At 45.8% G+C, this 20989-nt stretch overlaps 1 protein-coding gene and 1 long non-coding RNA gene across 4 annotated transcripts in view; one reads left to right on the plus strand and one right to left on the minus strand.

Annotated features, from left to right (window-relative positions):
• PCSK6 (proprotein convertase subtilisin/kexin type 6) overlaps positions 1–15429 on the plus strand; it is a 98379-nt gene extending 82950 nt beyond the window's left edge. For all 3 annotated transcript variants that reach the window (XM_082198405.1, XM_082198406.1, XM_082198404.1), the window contains exons 18-21: positions 5822–5925; positions 9655–9784; positions 11277–11389; positions 13579–15429. In XM_082198405.1, coding sequence (XP_082054531.1) covers positions 5822–5925; positions 9655–9784; positions 11277–11389; positions 13579–13676 — 445 coding nt within the window. In that variant the 3' untranslated portion in view covers positions 13677–15429. The remainder of the gene's footprint in view (positions 1–5821; positions 5926–9654; positions 9785–11276; positions 11390–13578) is intronic.
• LOC309518613 lies at positions 221–9642 on the minus strand. The gene is made up of 3 exons (XR_014213556.1): positions 9620–9642; positions 7230–7264; positions 221–470 (listed from the first exon to the last, which is right to left on the minus strand). It is a non-coding gene; the product is annotated as an uncharacterized lncRNA (long non-coding RNA).
• Positions 15430–20989: the final 5560 nt, after the last annotated feature.

Below are 20989 nucleotides of genomic sequence, written 5' to 3' on the forward strand. Positions count from 1 at the left end.
GGACTTGCCGATCAGAAGGTCGGCGGTTCAAATCCCCGCGACAGAGTGAGATCCTGTTGTTCGGTCCCTGCTCCTGCCAACCTAGCAGTTCGAAAGCACATCAAAGTGCAAGTAGATAAATAGGTACCGCTCCGGTGGGAAGGTAAACAGTGTTTCCGTGCGCTGCTCTGGTTCACCAGAAGCGGCTTAGTCATGCTGGCCACATGACCCGGAAGCTGTACGCCGGCTCCGTTGGCCAATAAAGCGAGATGAGTGCCGCAACCCCAGAGTCAGTCACGACTGGACCTAATGGTCAGGGGTCCCTTTACCTTAATAAATGTATTACCCACCTTTCACCAGCAGGTCCAAGGGTGGGTATAACAATTTAAAATTTAAAACAGTTAAAACAGGAATAGAGTGAGCCCTGAAAGCACAAGTCTCAGGTGTCGAAGGTCAGGATAAAGGGGTGCATCTTCCGCATCCGCCGCAAGCTGCAAGGTAAAAATGTCAGGCACGCATCAGTTGGGAGGGAATTCCCCAACTCAGGGGCTGCCACAGAGAATGCTCTCTCCCAGGTCACCCCCACTCCAAGTTTCTGAGGGAGGTGGAACTGTCAAGAGGACCGCTCCACTGATTTTAACACATGGGAAGGTCTGTAGAGAAGGAGGCAGACTTCCGGCTGTTTGGTGCCTGTGTCATTTAGGACTTTAAACACTAACATGAGCACCCTGAGTTAGGCCCAGAAAGGAACTGGCAACCATGCGCTTACCTGCATCTTAAATTCAAATTTCCTGCGGTAGATGTGTTTGTAAAAGAAGAGGGTGCAAGCATCCTTCAGGAGAGGGAGGGCAGAGGGAAAGCAAATAAATATGTTTATGTTGAACTTTATAAAACACACATTTTTCTGCCTGGTGCCTCCTTCAGACCTGTCTAAGTCAGGCTGTGTGTGTTGCGTACTGTATGAGTTATTATTCCAAACAAGTTGTGTTTACTTAACATGACTAGTCTTGATCTGTACACTTCTAATGAAGGCGTGTCTAATATACCTTACTGAGCATGAAGATTCACCCTATAGTTTTTGCTCTGTGCTGAAACTGTCTGCTTAAGAGAACAGAGGGCTCACTCTGACTTCTGATGGTCCCACCACTTTCCTCCAGGGAAACCCACTCTTTAGTGCTGAATCGGAGCAAATGTCAGTTGGGTTTTCCGCAGACTGATGTTTGCTCCGATTCAGTGCTAAAGAGCAGGTTTTCCTGGGGAAAGCAGCAGGGTGAATGGAAAACCACCCGGCTCCGTTCTTTCTAAGCATGAGACAAGCAGAAGCCAGCACGAGTCCTGAATGAGGATCTTTCAGAAATGATTTGAGAAACTTTCCTTGATTAGCCTTGGCTAACTGATTGAGCTGCAAACATTTTTACCCCCCCCAATCCACCATGTTGCTACAATATAAATAGCATGATCCCAGAACATATTTTATTTTGTTAAAGGTGATGTAGGGGAAGTCTAGCAATCAGCTGTGCAACCTTGGTTTAAACCAGTGTTTCCCAAACCTTGGTCTCCAGCGGTTTTGGGACTACAGTTCCCATCATCCCTGACCACTGGTCTTGCTAGCTAGGGATGATGGGAGTTGTAGTCCAAAACAGCTGGAGACCCAGTTTAAACCTGGGTGCTATTGGGTTTAAACCTAAGTGCTGTTGGGAAGCTGGGCATCTAGCTTGAGGCTTTTTAGTTTAGAGAAAAGGCAAGTAAGATGATACTGTATAATATTACGTATGGTATGGAGAAAGTAGAAAAAAGTCTTCCTTCCCGTCTCAAAATACTAGAACTCACTGGGGACAGCCAATGAAACTGAATATTGGAAGATCTAGGACAAAGAAGTTGCCAGATGCAGCAAATAAATAAGAGCTGTAGATTCATGGCTAAGTACAAGTTAAGACGTTGATGCAACGAGTGACACAGACACCCCACCCTGTAACTTCTTTTTGAAGAGTGGGCAGGCATAGAACTTAGTACAGCAAGCGGCCCCGTCCAAGGACTGGACTAGCAGACAGACACTCCTTTAAGTGGGTTGGGCTTATCCTTGTCTGTGTGTCCTTGGAGTTGGCTCTCAGGTATCTCCTCCTCTGAAGGAAGCCCCTTACGGACAGGAGGGGGTGCCAAGGGTTGCTTCTCACTAGGATTCATTTGACTAGGGCTGTCCAGCACTACAGGAGAAAAACACTCCTCTGCCAACTTGCTTGGACCTTCCCTTAGTCCCAACTCTCCTTTCCCCAGACTACTGGCCTCTTCTCCAGACTCAGGCACGTCTTAGGGTCCCAATTCCACCCTCCCCATTCTGCCAGGACCTCTCCCCAGGGTCATCCGGAGCCCCTCCTCCTCCTAGACAACTTCACAGGACTCACGGCAATACCTCCCTCAAAATGGAATCTCTATTGAAAGATTAGTTTCTTTATAATCCCCATTGGGTTTTCTTCTCCCTTACCTTCTCCAGTAATAAAGTTCCATCTAGCCTTCATGAGGAAAATGATACATGGCGACTCGGAGTGGATTTAGGAAGATGGGTCCCACTGATAGGTTTCCCCCCGGGAAAGAAGCGGAACTTAAAATGTCAAACACCAGAAGCTTTATCTGAACAATTTGTTCAAGCGGGAGCCCCAAGGCCACCTCAAGCAGCTGCACGTCTGTGTTGCTCCACTGCAGAGCCCAAGGCCTCCTTGCCTGATTCATTTATAGGGCAGTAATTGGTCTGAAGTGACTGCTTCAATAACGGCACTTTGGCTAAAGTGGAAAATTGCAAGTTGCCTCCAAAGATTATCTACTTCCTAGGAAAGGGGGGAAAGTATCTTTTTATTGTCCGCTAACTTCCTTAAGCTGCTCCCCCAAAATCATGGCTTGTCACCTTGAAGAGCATTTTGCCAGCAACGTTTCTGTCTCTGCTTATTAAAAAAAGAAAAATCTTCCAGGGTGAAACCAAGAGATGTTTACAGGGATGGTTCAGCTGTAAATCAGGCTCACCGAGGAAGTGCAGATGGACTTGAGGAATCTGTCTCCATATCTCTATAAAGTAATGATGGCCTGGTCTTGAACTTGATCATTCTGTAGAGTTTGGGCCTTTTTGCCTCAAAAACATCATTTTATTTTTAAATGGCAGGATGGTGTGATGCAAAACTTCGACCAGATGTGGGGTACTTTTTGGCCCTACAACGGTTGCTGAACTACAGCTCCCAGCAGCCCCAGCAAGCATGGACAGAGATGATGGGAGTTTTGGTTTTGCAACATCTAGAGAGCCAAAGGTTTCCCACACCTGGCTTAGACCAAGGACGAAAGCTCTTCATGTGGTGGATATTGTGTGAGACTGGAGACAGACGGGATCTGGGTTCAAATCCCCTCTCAGCTGTATGTGTGACCACCAAGAGTGGGGCTAAATGGTATAACCCCATTTCCCCTTCATGGATTGACAGAAAGTATGTGGCATTCATATAACTCAGTACTGTCTACACCAGGCATAGGCAAACTCGGCCCTCCAGATGTTTTGGGACTACAATTCCCATCATCCCTGACCACTGGTCCTGTTAGCTAGGGATGATGGGAGTTGTAGTCCCAAACCATCTGGAGGGCCGAGTTTGCCTATGCCTGGTCTACACTGTCTGGCAGTAGTTCTCAAGGGAGGGAGTTTTACCCCAGCTCTACCCGGATTGAACTCTGGACCTTCTGCATGCAAACCAGATGTTCTACTACTGAATTGCAGTGTTTGCCTTGGGATATCTTTCAGGGATACCTGACTCCTAGCTTGTGCCATTGGAGCATGTTAAAGTGTTGAGACAACTACACAGCCTTGATGAGATCATAGCTGCTAAAAGTAATCAAGAAGGGGGCGTTTCTCACACAGTTCATCATCTGCACAGATATATGAGTGCATGGCTAGACGCAAGAGTATTAATAAGTATTGGTCAGTGAGTTTGTGCTGGTCAGGCTGATGGGAGTTGGTCCAAAACATCTGGAGGGAATCAAGTTGGTGAAGGCTGGTATATGGACTGTGGCACCTAGCAAAAGTGCAAGCAGCACTGCAGAAATGGTTGCATGCTACACAGTGGCATTGAGAAAATAAGCAGGCCTTTGCACGTGATTGAAGTACTCCTAAGGACCAACCTACATATAACACAACGAGGAGCAAACATTTGCAATTGCCACTCCTGTTTCGGTTTTGGTTGGAATTCTCCGACATCTGTATGGCTAACGCATCATGTAGCTCAGCTCTTAGCCAACCAAGCACTGCCAAAGAACATGCGCTTCTAACAGTAGGACACATCCGTTGGTTCAGGAGCAATTTTCCATCACCCCAGGATTGTTCATGACTTCATCTGTGTAGAAATGATCACATTTTGTGGGGAGAGGATAAGTGAGACTGAGTCCACTGGCCATGCCCCAAGCAGCGCTACCAGATCTTCATATGCTGCAGATATATAAGCAGAGCTTGTTGTTCGGTTAGGGTAGATAGGTAGATGTTGCAGGATGGACCTTTTGGCCGTGATCCTATTCTGTTTCCTTGCCTCCATTTCTCCATGGGTGATTGCATGGGTGATAGCTTTCCTTTATCTGTACTCAGTGGCTTTGCCAAAGGAACAGTTGACCTCAGCTGGATGTTAGTAGCTCCACTAATGAATGGTTGGATGAAATTCCATGGTCTGCTAGGTTAGATGACCTTGGATGGTTTAAAAGTTATTCAAGGGACCTTTCTAACATTTCAGCCCCAATCACATCAAGGCACAGCAACCTCTTATGTAAGAAAGGGTCACTGCTAGAGAAATTACAAAAAAGCAGCCAAAAGCTAGGAACCATTTATTACTAAAGTTTCTGTGGGTTGTTCATGATGAAGATCTTCAGAGAGTCAGGCTTGACTGCCCAGATATGGATATGAAAAAACATTGCCCATTCCTCTAAGTTTGAAAGTTTTTTTTTTTTTAAGGCAGTAGTTCCTCTGTTCCCCAAAAAGGAAATTAATTTCTGTTGTGCTGCTAGCTTTGTTTCAGCTGCCTCTAAAGACACTGTCAGCAGTGCTCTTCAGAACAGGCAGCTGGCCATTTTTGTGCCCACCCACTCCCCACCTGTAATTGCACTTTAAAAAGAAAATCTTTATTGCTTTGAGTTGGGTAGGTTGAGCTGGGCAGAAGAGGCAATATTGCAATAGCAGGTAGAGAGATGTCCAGAGACCCAAACCTTAATAGGATAGAAGTTGTACCGGTTCCTGCAGAAAAAGCAATTGTCGCCTGCCAGAGGCAGTCTGCCTTTGAATACCAGTTCCTGAGTATTACAACTGGGGAGAGTTGCTGTTGCACTCGGGTCCTGCTTGTGGGCTTCCCATAGGCATCTAATTGGCCTCGATGAGAAGAGGATGCAGGGAGTATGTGCATATTTCTAGGCTTCAGTGCTAGTGTGGACCCTACTGGACCCTTTGGTCTTTATCTGGGACCCCCCTCTAGGTGCACCCTTTAAGGGACAGGGCCTTTTCTGTGGTGACCCTGCTTGTGGAATGCTCTCCCCAATGAGGTCTGCCTGCTACCATCATTAGCATCCTTTCAGCGCCAGGTAAAAACTTCTCTCTTCTCCCAGACATTTGACTGCTTTACAGTGATTTTGCTGACTACTGATTGTACATTTTGCTGCTGTTTTATTGACCTGTTTTATGTGTTATTGTTGTATGGCCTTTGTTGCAATGCATTGTCTTTTATTTTACATTGTGTTTTGCACTCTTGTAACCCCCCCCCTTGGGCACTCCTAATGTGCCAGTCAACCACAAGATTGAAATGACATTGATGATGATCTCCACTGCTTTCCTCCACAGCCTTGTAGACAATAGCTGCGTTACAGGATGCAGGCCAGGCATGTACCTGATCAAGGAGCCAGTACGATGTGAGGGATGCCAGTCAAACTGCCGGACATGCGTGGGTATGTTGTGTGAAGTAGTTACAAGAGGCAGGTAGTACGTGGGAAACATCAGCTTGTTGATCTGAATTGTTGCAAGCTTTGCATGTCCTTCACTGCAGAGAACGACAAAGCCAGCCTGCAGGAGTTGCAGAAATGAAAGCTACTGGATGTGCGGCTCCACCAACGAAGGAGAGTTGTCCTGATTGATCCTTGGTTTGGGCTGATTCACATATGATCCCAAACCATGGTTTGGTTTTACCATGAGCCAGCCTATAGGCCCATGCTTTTTCTGACTCCCTGGGTCATGGGCAACCAGTCCCTTGGCTTCCATTTCTTGTTTGGAGTGCAGGCACAAACCATAGCTGATTAAATGTAATGGCAAATGTATGGTTTGCTATGGACCAGGAAGCTAGCTAGGGCTGATGGGAGTTGTAGTACAAAACATTTGGAGGGCACCAAGTTGAGGGGAGGCTGCTCTAGTGCATATGTAGGAAGGAGCTGTCCTTAATACATTGGGCCAGTTGGAGCACGTCAAGCTGTCACTCAGAATTTTTTGTACTGGCTGGGGTTGTAGACCAAAACATCCAGAGAGGACCAGAGAAGTTGCAGGAGGCTGTTTTAGACTGAAAAGCCAGTGGGGTTTCTAAAAGGGGAAATAGGTGTCTGCCTGTGGAGCATTGAGCTCTGTATCTGTTTTAAGTCAAGTCTGCCTTCAGATTCTTATTTCTAAGGATTGCATCCAGCTAAGATCTACTCAGAGTAGATTAACTGAAAATAATGAACCTAAGTTAATCATGTCCATTAATTTCAATGGATCTACTCTTGAGTAAAACTAGGATTGGGTACAACCCCAAAGAGTCCTAGGCCCTCTTCACACACCTTCTGGTTTGCCAGCTCACAAGGAAAAACAGCCAGCTCTTCATATTTAAACCAGAGAACATTTCCACAATCCAACTGGATTTTGCTCTGCCAGGGCCAGCATCACACGTGGGCAAGGCTGGGCAGAGGGGCCACTGACACCTGTTGCAGTGTGAATGTAGACTCACTGGGGAATAAGGGGGAGGGTTGTGCTGCCCAAGGGCCCACCGGAACCTACTCTTTGTTGTGCAGTTTGTAAATCAAAAGGTGCGTTCAGTGTAACATTACTTGAACAAAGCTAAAAAAGTTCATTTATATTTTACTAATGACATGAGTGCCTGAGACAGACAGCCTCCTTTCCACTCCATCACATATTCTGGATGTGTTTCAAGAAGACTTTAAAATATATATATGTGATTGGAGTATTGTTGTTTGTATTCCTTCTGCTTTAAAGATAGAAGCCTTACCTTTCATGGGACTCAAAGGGAGCCATATGAAAAGCCTGTAAGAAGCACAGCACAAGAGAGCTTTTTGAGTACATAAAAGTGTCAGTGCTTCAAAATCTGTACGTTTGCATGGGAAGCTTGTGCAGTGTCCCACTGAGAATTTGCTTCGGTTTCCAGCTTGTTCTGCCCCAGACCAGTAATAATTCAAGAGCAAATGCACTTTAAAAAAAACAAAGATGATCTACAAAACTCAGAGTGAACACAAAGCATGTGCTGAATCCTTTTTTTTTCCTCTGTTGAAAGCCGGGCAATCTCCCCTTTCCAGAACATATGGCCACAATCCAAAGAGCTACTTTATGTATGCCCAAGGGCTTGCGTGAACTTAAAGCAAATTGTCACGCGTTTGAACAGCAGAATTCTGAGCCATGTCACAATTGTTGAGTTTCAGGTGCAAATTTGTGGAGCACTGGGTGCACCGCATCCCAGAGTTCTGCTGCTCAGGTTCCCTATTCCAGCCTTCGCATCCAAATGTTTTTGACTACAACTCCCATCAGCTCCAGACAACACAATATCAGTGATATTGAGAGTTGTAGTTTTGTGCCCCCCAGAAAGGACATGTCAGCATTTTATGCTGGGATGCTACCATCACAGACCATAAACCTCCTTTGTCCGATCCCAGATTGCCAACCGCATACATGCCAGCTTTGAGGGAACGCAAAGCTCAACTTCACTGGTATGTTCATATGCACTCTTTTTATGGCCTGAGTGGCTCTGCTACCCGAGTCCTACAATTTGGAGTCCCCCAAGTCATTTGTTCCATGCCAGAAACATTTTGTCTTTGCAGCTGCCCCTTTAATGGCCTGGTCTGTAGCCAAATCGCAATTGAGAGAGACTTGTGCTTTTTCCACGAAATGTACTCGGAACGAGTCAGTCTGTCCCTGCCTGTAAAATGCTTTCTCCTGCAGTGCCACCAGCCACGCGGGACTCTGCCATTGGCCACATGTTGTAATCAAGCCTCTTCAACTTATATATCCCAAATGGCTATTGGTCTCCAGACAGAATGCTCAAGTGCAATTCTCAATATTTTTTTCAAAGTTCAAGGATTTGTGGTTCTTTACAAGGTGCAGTTGATTCAATCTGCACGTCTTTATAATTAACCTTCTGGTTTCTTCCTCCCCACCCCCCCACCCCTTTATGAGTGTGGGGAACAGTTTGTAAACAGCAGGTGGTTAGAAAGCTCTCTCTGTGTTAGAGAGCCAGTGTGGTATAGTGACTACAGTGAAGGAGCAGTACTGGAGAGACCCAATTTCAAGCCCTCACTCGGCCATGAAACTCTCAGTGGGCTTCCTTTAGCCACCTCTCAGCCTAACCTATCTAACAAGGTGGTTGTGAGGATAAAACGAAAGGTGGGAAGAACCATGTGTGCGCCATCCTGAGCTCTTTAGGAAAAGAATGAGAGGTTCATTATATATATATATATGTATGGTGAGATATGATGATAGAGATGAAATAAGACTTGAATAACACACAGCCTGAACTTGTGTGGTAAACTGAAGGTGGCTATTGACCACAGTTCAGTTAGGATGTTGCCCTATCCCTTTCTCTCTCTATTGATAAGCTCAGCATTAGCAGTTAAAGAGTGACAAACAGCTTAGGAGTGGAATTGTCAAGTGGACTGTACTCCCTTAAATTCTGAAAGAGCAGGTAGGTTTCTATGACCCAGAAGCTTGGCTGCTTGAGGGCTTCAAGACATTTGCAGATTAATCACCTGCTCGTGTTCAAACTAAGCTCTACAAGGGCTAGGAACATCCTTTTCTTAAAGAACAAATCTGAGGAATCCAAAATTCTGCTTGCATGAAATGGCAAAAGATGCCCTAGCAGTAGCTAGCTGGTATGTAAGCTGTAGATTTTTTGCATTAGGGTGTCCTTGGAGAGATGAAGCTTCTCTGGTTCATGTTTATCTTCCTGCTGGAAGGAAACCAAGGCAGATTCATCCTGCTGTCTTGTTAATGTCACATTATTTTTAAAAACACACACACACAAACAAACCTCACAATGATAGCAGCTTGTACTTCCATTGTATTGTAATCTCACAGAAATTCATATGAATTCCTCCTCCGTTTACATTTACTCTTTTCAAAAGACCCCGAGCACTTTGCCTTGGATGATAGTCCTTGGCCACCAGCATGAATCATACCAGATTCTCCATTCTTCTAAGCCATAGAAATTCAAAAGTGATTCATTCACACTGGTATCCAAGAACTGTCGTCTGTTGCACATTAACAAAGGCAAAATGATGAGAATCTTAAGGGCTCTAGCAACTCATTTCTTCTCCCTTAGGAGTAGAGCAACAGGCAGATTCCTTGCCTCCATTATCCCCCAGTTTGCACCCGGTACAGTGTTTGTCTTACCAAACTGGTGTGCTTGTTTTCCCCATGCTCCTTAGGGCCGGGCCGAGAGGAATGCATCCAGTGCGCCAGGAACTCGCACCTGCACGAGTGGAGGTGCGTCCCAGCATGTGGCGAAGGCTTTTACCCTGAGGAGTTGCGTGGGCTCCCTCACAAGGTCTGCAGAAGGTAGGAGAGCAAGCAGTTTTGGCAACCCGGTTCTGACGATGAACATTGGAAGGTTCGGGACAGATAAAAATGCTATTTCAAACTGTGCACTCTCACAGGCGGCCGTAATGGCTATCAACTTGGTTGGCTTTAAAATAGGATTGGACAAATGGATGGAGGACAAAGGCTATCAGGGGCTCCTAGCCATGATGGCTTGGCTCTGCCTCCATGGTTGTTGGAGACAGTAATGCTTCTGAGTACCATTTGCTGGAAACAGGAAGAAGGGAAAGTGCTCTGGTGCTTGGGTCCTGCTTTCAGGTTTCCCACAGGCATTTGGTTGGCCACTGTGAGAGAGGTGGGCCATTGGCCTGATCCAGCAGATTCCACTTACGTCCTTGTATCCTTTTGTGAAAGTAGCGTGGGAGCAAGCGTTAACCCTTGCCAAGCACTCTGCTTTGGCATAATACAAACAAGGATCTCTCTCCTTGACTCAAAGCAGCTCGGTTGTGGTCAGATTTAAGGAGGAGATAATTGTCAGAATCAAATTTATTCCTCTTAGTCTACCACGTGTATGCCAAGTTGATATTGTCCTCTTTTAACCTCCTGCAACATCTCTTTCCACAACAAGGAAAGAACTGGGAGGTGAATTCTTATTAAATGGCATTTAGCCAAGACCCCTCACACGCCTCCCCTTCTCTCCAGGAACCAGGCTCAGATACTGAGCATATGTTACGCATAAAGAGTCACAAGTTCAAACCACCACATCTCCAGAAAGGTGTCTTAGCTCCCTCCCAGACCACGACAATGGAGGCTCTTCCTTGAGAGTAAGGAAGAGAGATCTCTATTGAAGCAGAGGAGACATACAGACTCAGCAACAGGTAGTCATGGCAGCCACGACCCTCAGGCATAGAATTATAGAATTGTAGAGGTGGGAGGGATTATGAGGGTCATATAATCCAACCCCCTGCCATGCAGGAATCCTTTGCTCAACGTGGGGCTCAACCCATGACACCATGTTTTAAGAGTCTAGAGCTTTACTGACTGAGCTATACTAGGAAAGATGAGACTAGCCAAGCTAGAAGCAGTGGTCCATGGTTAAGGAGTCCCAGGATTAGGGCAAGGAGTTCTGGACTACACAGGAGCAACAGAACTGTCCTGGTGGGTTGGCATGGCTCTTGTGCTGGATACAATGCAGGGACAGCAACTGTCTGGATGGGAGACCTCAAATTCTCTGTATAGGAAGAGAGTTTTGGTAGGGCTGTGGGATAAGCTAGTGGTCAGATATGTCTACCCTCCTTCCATCTGTGCCGAGGATGGGAAACATTTGTGACCCTCTGCATGTTGGCTGGACTCCAGATTCCTTAGTCCCAGCCAACATGGTCAGTGGTTGGGGATGATGGTAGGTTTGTTGTAGTCCCTCAAAACCTGGAGGGCTGTGGGTTCCATGCCTTAGTTTGGATTATGGGCTACTATGAGCTACTAGAAAGAGTTGCCTTTTTCATCTCTTCCTCAGATGTGAAGATAACTGTTCAAGTTGTGACAGCTCGGGAAGAAAATGTCTCCGGTGTAAAGAAGGCTTTAGCTTGCTTAGTGGCTCGTGCATTGCTAGCGACAGATGCCACAATGGTATGTATTTGCATGGACGTTTATTAAAGATGGGCAGATCTAAACCATACATTTAAAGCACAGCCAATGCACATCTGAAGCACTTGACTTCCTCCAAATAATCCTAGAAGCGTTTTTGGTTAAAAAGTTTGTGCTGGGAATTGTATTGCTGTGAGTGGGAAACGAGACCTCCCAGGATCATGCTTTAAATGTGCATTGCATGCACTTTAAATGTTTGGTGTGGCTCTGCCCAAGTACCCACATAGTCAGGCAATATAACACACACCTGACTAGCCACTGGTACGGCTGCATCCACACCAGGCACTTAAAGCACATGGCCTCCCCCAAAGTATCCTGAGAACTGTATACACCCCACAGAGCGACAATTCCCAGCACCACTAACCAGCTACAGTTCCCAGGATTCTTTGGGGTAGATAATGTGCTTTAAATTATACTGTTAATACAGCCTCTGCCCCCCTTTGCTTAGTTCCATCAGAGCAGTTGAAAGATGATGCAGCTGGGGAGCAAAGGGGGGGGGACCCCGTGCAGCTCAAATGGAACTAGGTTTTAGTATCAAATTGGAGGGCATCTAGGGAAGAAATGTGATGGGACTTTAGGAGCCAACATTTCGATTGAATCATTACTAGTTCTGCATACCTTACATTCCCTAGAATCTCATCCTTGTCTTCGGCCAGATGTTGCTCATTCTTCACTCCCTTCTTGCATCAGGAACTTGCGGCAATTTTAATTACTTTTGAGGTTGAGATTTCATATTTATGGAATATATAATGAACTTTACTGAAATTTAACTTTGGGGCAGCAGGCGGTAGAGAAGAATCAGTGACCTGAAAATGTGCAGGTAAGGTAAGTAAGAAAGAAAATTCCTGCAATTTCTGCTGGCACAGAATTTGTATGGAGCTGTTTTAAGAATCGGCTGCTGAAGGATGGGAGAAATTGGCATATTCCAAGTCTATACATGATGCTGCTGAAAAACATTTTTATATCTCTTTCTTAAATTCAGCCTGTCCGTCATTGCACCCTTTGTCAGCTGTTTCAATGAGAATATTGGGAGATATCCCTAAAAAGGGACAGATTGACCAAGCTTTCCTTACCCACCTCAGGGTTCATCAACACTTCCTGTTTGTTCCGCTGCTTTCCCCCAGGGAAAGCCACTATTTACTGCTGAATTTGACGCCACTCACCTTTTCTGTGGAGTTACATTTGTTCCAGTTCCAGCGGCAAAGCTGGGTAGGGCTGGGGGTGCCCCCTGCCAGAAACCCTGGACAACTGCTGCCAGTCAGCCGAGAACACATAATGAAAGACCTACATTGGCTCCCAGTACGTTTCTGAGCACAGTTTAAAGTGTTGGTGCTGACCTTTAAAGCCCTAAACGGCCTCGGTCCAGTATACCTGAAAGAGCGTCTCCACCCCCATCGCTCAGCCTGGACACTGAGGTCCTCCTCCAAGGGTCTTCTGCTGGTTCCCTCCCAGCAAAGGGACAAGGAACCAGGCAAAGGGCCTTGTCGGTAGTGGCGCCCGCCCTGTGGGAACACCTTCCCATCAGATGTAAAGGACTTTAAAAGACATCTGAAGACAGCCCTGTTTAGGGAAGTTTTCAATGTTTGATCTTTTATCGTTTTTAATATTTTGTTGGAAGCTGCCCAGAGTCGCTGGGGAAACCCAGCCAGATGGGTGGGGTATAAATAATAAAATATTATTATTATAGACAGTACTGAACTAAGTGGACCCAGCAGTCTGACGTATATGGCATCTTCCTTTGTGGTGTGGGCACAATGGACAGCCAGGGTTCAGAGCTGCAGTAACTCATCCCCACCATCCTTCAGTTTTTCCATATTATCCTAATGCCGCATGAGGCCATTTTGTCACTTTCTTTTCCCTTCTTGCTCATCCCCTTGTACGACTCAACTGTGTTGGTGCATCTGTGCAGTACTTGAGCAGAAGAGTGTTGTGTAGTGGTTAGAGGGTCAGGCTGGGACCTGGGAGACCAGGGTTCACATTCCCACCCTGCCATGGCCAGTCACTGCCCCTCGGTTTAACCTACCTCACAGGATCATTATGAGGAGTTAACAGAGATGGGGGAGAATAGCTCTTGCTGTGCTTTTTCCAGTCCTACTTTGTTTGGCTAAAATGCTAATCCAATTTCTTCCCCCCTCTCCTCCCTCTTTCCAAATGTATGTATGCTCTCCCAGCTGATGAGGTCTTCTGCGAGATGGTGAAATCCAACAAACTCTGTGAGCGCAAGCCATTTATACAGTTTTGCTGTCGGACGTGCCTCTTGGCTGGCTGAGCCGAAGATTTTAATATCCGCCCTCTGGAGGCCCTGTTGTGCCAGTTCCCTAGGACAAAGTCTCCCTTCTCCTCCCTCTCTGCCCCTACCCTTACGCCCCCCCCCCCCACACACACTTTGGGAAGCTTCACCCAGCGCTGACTGAAGCTTCGGCTTGCAACTCGGACCACTTTAATATTGCCTGCCAGTCTGGTTTCTACAGTGCCACACACCTGGTTAACACCCAAGCCTAGGTAGCATCCTTGTTTTGCTTGTTGCATCTTAAAAGAAAAAAATAAATAAATAAAAATGCAGATGGGAACACAAATCCTTCTTGGACATGTCTTGCAAATGGAGAGTGACACCAAAGTCCACATGCCCAGCTTCATTCAAAATAATCAACCCTCCCAAATAGTATCCAGGCAGGTGACTGGGCAGATTTAAGGTATTTCTGCACTTTTGAGAAGAAAAGGGCACCTCTTCCCCACCCATCCCAAAAGAATGTACAGCCCTTTAGCTGTACAGTGATTGAGTTTTCTTCCAGTGCAACCCTGGCTTGATGCACTTCACCCCAGCAATGTTGTGGTGGAAAATAAGGACAATCCCCAGTTACCTTTTAGAAGCAAAATTGGCCATAGCAAACTTGCAACTTGGCAGTCACCAAAGAGGCGATCCCAGAGTTGGCAGGAAGAGGTGAGAGCGGTCTTTGTCTAAGCCCCAAGTGTCCACCTTTACTGCAAGCTGTTCTGAGTAGCCAAATCCTTCCTAAGTGACTGTCGGGAACCCGGTAGCCCTGAGTACCCTGCAGGATTGAAGCCTTCTCCGTGAAATTGCTAGGAATAAATTCATCTCTTGTCTGCAGACACAGACCAGAATAATTTCCTCTCCGCAACAAAAGATTATTTCTGCCCTCCTCCCCTCCACAAATGTTTGCATCTCCTAGCTTTTTCAGCTTTGATTGATGGCTTCATTTTTCTGGCCTACCACAACTTGCTGACAAAACCTTTCCTGTCTAATGACAGCTCAGTGACTTTAGTAAGCAATCCCTTCCAGGAGACGTTCTATTTAGCCAGCCAGGAGGGAAGGGAAACAACCAATTGTACCGAACGGCGCTATACAACACATCTGAATGTATTCACTATACATATAAATATATATATATATATATACATATAATAATATATATATTTTTAGTTTGTTGTGTGGTGTTTATATAATTGTGTTTAAATATATTTGGCTATGTTGTCTTACAGAATTTTTTTAAAAAGTAACTTATACAGTCATTGCCTTTATTCACAGAAATTTTAAATTATTTTTTACAGGGACAGACCTTTTTTTTATGTGTCTCCTTCCCTTCCAGTGACATCTTTGTAAGTTTCAACAAAAATGTCCCTCTTCAGACATATGTAAACAACACTTCTCTTTTTTCTTATAATGCCTGTTCTGATTCGCGTTGTTGGCTGTTTTAATAAGTTAAACCTTCAGTCCATGAAATTGGCGGTAAAACATTAATTGGCTCTTAACAAAGTGAGTTTTCTAAGCTTTTTTTTCCTGGCTAAAATTAACTGACATGACCGTACTGCTTTAGACCCATGCGCTCTCAAACTTGGCTTGAATGAATAGTGAAAGCCAACACAGTGTTTCTGATGTGATCAATGGCAAGAAGTTGACAAGGCAACCACACCATGAATAAAATGTTTATAGTCCTGATGAGTTATTCTGTACTTACCCCACCCCGAAGCAACCAAAGTAAATTGCTTTATTTTACTATGAATATCCTATTTCTGTGTAGTCTTTTAATTACCATCTGGAGGGGGATCAACGACCTATATTTATTGATGAGATGCACACACAAAAATCCATTGGGATGTGATTCATCTTGTAGATTATTCCCAGTGAGTGAGCTAATGACCCTCAGCATGATTCAAGGTGCCTCTAATTTAGGGATGGGGAATCTGTGGCTCTACAGATGTTGGATTACGACTCCCATAATCCATGGCCATGCTGGCTGAGGTTGATGGATTTTGGAGTCCATCATAATCTGGAGGGTCACAGGGTCCCTATGCTTGCTCTAACAGGTAAAAGGTAAAGGTACCCCTGCCTAGACAGACTCTAGGGTTGTGCGCCTATCTCACTCAAGAGGCCGGGGGCCAGCGCTGTCCGGAGACACTTCCGGGTCACGTGGCCAGCGTGACATCGCTGCTCTGGCGAGCCAGAGCCGCGCACGGAAACGCCGTTTACCTTCCCGCTAGTAAGCGGTCCCTATTTATCTACTTGCACCCGGGGGTGCTTTCAAACTGCTAGGTTGGCAGGCGCTGGGACCGAACAACGGGAGCGCACCCCGCCGCGGGGATTCGAACCGCGACCTTTCAATCGGCAAGCCCCAGGCGCTGAGGCTTTTGCCCACAGCGCCACCCGCGTCCCTTGCTCTAACAGAGCAGCTGGTCTTAAAAATATTGTTGATTATTTCTAGTGTAGGAATTTCAGAAGATACATATGGGCTTCCCATAGGCATCTGGTGGGCCATGGAACAGTGCGCCAGATTCAACTAACTGACCCTCCCAGCTGAAGCCTGTGCAGTGACTTCCACTAGCACAATGAGGCTTCCCTTCTCTCCTCCCACTGTTCGCCCCCAGGAGGGTGGGGGGTTCAGGAGAACCCCCCCCCCAGAACAGCATGTGTGAGGAAAAGAAAAATCCATCCATCCGGCAAGAAGAAATGCTTGCTCTCATGGACCATTTTCAGAACTGTTCCTGTTCAAACGCTAATTTCATACCCTCCAATGAAAATAGGGACGTCCTAAGGGAAAACGGGACATTTGGGGATCAAATCAGAAACCGGGAGAGCTTCTGTTAATCCAGGAATGTCCCTGGAAAATAGGGACACTTGAAGGTGTCTGCATTTGGTCCATTAGCAGCTTTATCAAAACTAGGTGCAAGACCCTATCATGAATACCTCCCTTGTTCTCTTAGAACGGCAGTGGCACCCAGCTCAGATATTCTGGAACTAAGTTCCAGCTGAAAGAAAGCCCTATATGTATATAGGCCTCCTAGTGGCAACCCATAATACTAATCGGGCCTGCAGCCACTTACTGTATTCACGCAAATCTAATGCACCATTGAATCTAATGCACACCCTGATTTTTGCAATGTAATTTGGCCAAAAAAGGTGTGCATTACATTTGAGTAAATACAGTAACTTTGGTGACTATGGACAGGCCTGTATCACCAGGTGCTCCTGCGCCATCTGCTAGCCCCAAAGTAACTTCTGCTTGTCAGCTGCTTGGACAGGAGACCATGTGGGAACCATATGGAAGCTAGTCAAAGCTCTTCAAAGTGTAAGCACGGCCGATAAATAAAAATAAATCCTGACGAGAAACCCTGACATCTGGCCTGCGCGCTTCATAATCCACGGGGCAAAAATGCAGCCCATCAGCCATTTATGGTGGACCTTGGAAAATCTGGCGCCCTGCTTGGAATTACAAAAATGGTGTGTGTGCAATTTGTGTTCATTTGACAACTGTGAGGGAGGCTTGACCTGCCGACGAAGAGAAAAGATTGTTTCAGAAGTATGCCTGTGTTTAAACTGAAGGGAAGGCTGGCTGCTCAATTTGCGTTAAGCTCAATAGCAGGAAAGTACAGTGGTACCTCGAGTTAAGTACTTAATTCGTTCCAGAGGTCCGATCTTAACCTGAAACTGTTATTAACCTGAAGCATCACTTTAGCTAATGGGGCCTCCTGCTGCTGCTGCTGCGCCACTGCCGCATGATTTCTGTTCTCATCCTGAAGCAAAGTTCTTAACCCGAGGTACTGTTTCTGGCTTAGCGGAGTCTGTAACCTGAAGCGTATGTAACCCAAGGTACCACTGTAGATATAACTATTTTTATTTATTTTTAGTTACAGACACATTTTAGTTTCCTAAGGTTGCAGAGAGTTGTTCAGAGACCCTTATTCTTCTCCTAGAATGGTTTAACAGTCCATCTGTCTTCATAGGGAACTCTGGAAATTGTAGGTCTGTGGGGGTACAGGGGCCTCCTAACAACTCTCAGCACCCTTAAAAAAACTACTAGCTTGTCCCTTGCTAACTGTGGTACAAGCAAGGGCATGCTTTTTTCTCTCTCATGGTCACAAAAACCCAGCAGCAGAGGAGAGTGAATGTGGGGGCCTGTGATTTACAAATTCATTTCCTCCCTGACCCAGAGCTGTAATTATAATAATGTCCTATCCTGTCATCAGCATGTCCAGAACTTCCGTCTCCCAATCTCCGCAAACAGGAGCGGTGGTAGAAATGCCAGCACACTCTCAGCAAATACCACAGGGGCAAAGAAGTTAATAGACACCGCATTTAATGCACGAGCAACTCCTGGTGCCGAACACAGCTGCAATTAGCAGCAGGGAGAGGAACAGCGTTACCATTTACTCTCGCTCCACTGTGCTCCCACTGCCGCTGCTTCAAGCTGTGTGCGCATGACGTTAGCCACAATCCATACCTATCCTGTAATTTCTTGAGAATTCTGGTGTGTCTTTCCTCAACCCAGCTTCCGCACAATTTGAAAACATAAGCCACACTAACTTCAGAGTTCTTATTATTTATTAAACTTATTCGTCATTGTTTTCCTACCGATATAACCCAAGGTGACCCACAACAATAAATAAATAACAGTAAAACCACCATAAAACAAAGCACAGAAGAAGCAAATTTTCAAAAAGCAGAATTAAAACACCCCACCCATTGAAGGGGACCACAGATAATTAAAAGCCAAAGGCCTGGCAAGAAAGAAATGTTGGCTAGGGGCATTAACTTAACAAAGAGACTGCTTTGACAGCTTCAGCAGACTCTTTTACAACAAGGGTGGGGGATACCAGTCTTGGCCCACTGCAGGGCTCAGGTTAGCATGTGAGCCCATTTTCTCTAGCCATGCCCACAGTCCATCAGTTTATAGGCAAGAGGGTTGGGCTCAGTCCTGCTGGGTATTACAGTACTTGGAACACTGCATCCCCTGTGAGGAATTCGTTGTCAAAGCAGATCCCTGCAGCCAGCAGGATTCAGGGGCAAAACTAGGCTTTATTTCAGCTGGGTCAAAGACACAGTTTGGCACACACACACACCATCTGCAAATTTGCTTACACACACACACACACACACACACACAGGCTGGGGGCCTCAATGGCATCCCTCTGGAGGGCAAAAATAACCTGGCTAGCCCCCCCCCCGCCTCCCCAGGTACCGCTCTGCAGGATTGAATCCTCCTCTCATCAGCTGGATAGCGGAGTGTTCAGTCCAGCTGGGTGCTGCTTTGCCAGTGTGTTCCTGGTGGAGACTACTCTGGCAAGGCAGATGCCCTCCCCTCCAGACGATTGACAGGTAGGTGGCTCTGGGGGGGGGGGTTCAGAAAGATTCAGATCTGTCCTGTTCTGCTAGCTACCAAAAAGCTTCCTCTGTTCTACATAATCCCCTCTTGCAGATATAAAACCAGAGATTTGGAGGACACCTAAATATGCCCCTCCCTGTCCTATAACTTTTCTTTAGGGTTGGGCCTTGTACCTGGCTCTTAGTTCATCTTGGTTGTACACAATAATAATTTAAAAACTCTTTCAGGCAACTATTAATTCTTTTCTTTTGTATAAAATTTTCACACTCGTGGGTGACCGACTGGAACCAGAAAAGCTCAATAGTGGTTTTTTTTAATAATCAGCTTTGGCAGAGTGTGGCACAGTGCAGAATAATTTATTGCTGTATTCATTGGCAAAAATGTGGGCTAGCCGCAAATTGTGTCCCTCTTTGATAGTGATGTCTGTTACCTGGATCTGCACTGCCATAAAATTAAAACGTTTTTCCTTTGTTAAATAGCTTGCAAATGGAATAGTGAAGAAGTGGAAATTTATTTGACGCTAGTGTGCCACCATGTGGTCTTCAGTGAAAGAAAAATAAAGATTTTAAAATTATGTATGGCAGAGGAAATAGCTGCTGTGGCTTGTCTTCCTAGATATGGGTTGCATCCACGTGGTCCGTTGGTTGAATTTCCATCCTGATCTGTTTGCCCAAAGTTTGCAGGAAGATTGTAAGAGGTTGGCTGCTTATTCATTTGACTTATAGTTGCCATATTTTGAAGAGCAAAAAAGAGGACACATTGGCCACCTTCTCCTATTAACTATGGATCACTATGACGACTCTCATTTTAACATACCCATGAAAAACAGGATGTGTCCTGGAAAAAAGAGGACATATGGCAAGCCTATTTGTATGCAGGTCACCTGTTAACCCACACTTTCTAGTAGTACATTCCCCACTGAGTTCCTTACTGCAAAAAGGGCCATTTTTATTTCATTTTTAATATGTTTATAGCACAAGAACAAATCCAATATAATTGTGCCCCCTCAATTCATTGAATTCCACCAGCAAAACTGCTACAATCAAGACATGACATAACATTTTATGCTATCAGACCAATAGTCCATCTAGCTCAGGATTTCCTCTGAATACCAGTTGTTGGGGAGTACGACTGGGGAAAGGGATTTTCGTTCTGCCATGCTCTTTGTGGGTTTCCCAGAGACATCTGGATAAGCAATCTAAGAACAAGATGCTGGACTAGACGGACCTTCAGTTTGATCCAGCGGGGCTATTCTGGTGCTCGTTACTCACCAAATGACAAAATAAGGATAAAACAGCAAGAATTCATCAAGAGCAAGGACTACAAACCAGAGGTCAGTTGGAACATTCAGTATGTGTGGAATTGTACGTGTGCAATTGGGAGCAGCCTTTCTGAGCTCAACAGAACCTGCTTGCAAGTATGCACAGAATTGTGCTAAAGGAATTTGGTGGGAAGTATGCACAGAACTGTGCTAAAGAAATTAGTTGTAAGTATGCACAGAATTGTGCTAAAGAAATTTGGTGGCAAGTAGATAAATAGGTAGGGACGCGGGTGGCGCTGTGGTTTAAACCACAAAGCCTAGGACTTGCCGATCAGAAGGTTGATGGTTCGAATCCCCGCAATGGGGTGAGCTCCTGTTGCTCAGTCCCTGCTCCTGCCAACCTAGCAGTTCAAAAGCACGTCACGTGCAAGTAGATAAACAGGTACCGCTCCGGCGGGAAGGTAAACGGCATTTCCATGCGCTGCTCTGGTTCGCCAGAAGTGGCTTAGTCATGCTGGCCACATGACCCGGAAGCTGTACGCCGGCTTCCTCGGCCAATAAAGCGAGATGAGCGCCACAACCCCAGAGTCCTCCACGACTGGACCCAATGGTAAGGGGTCCCTTTACCTTTTTATGCACAGAACTGTGCTACAGAAATTAGTTGTAAGTTTGCACAGAATTGTGCTAAAGAAATTTGGTGGC

The sequence above is a fragment of the Podarcis vaucheri genome (genome assembly GCF_965113315.1).
Source record: "Podarcis vaucheri genome assembly, chromosome: 14".
NCBI lineage: Eukaryota > Metazoa > Chordata > Lepidosauria > Squamata > Lacertidae > Podarcis > Podarcis vaucheri.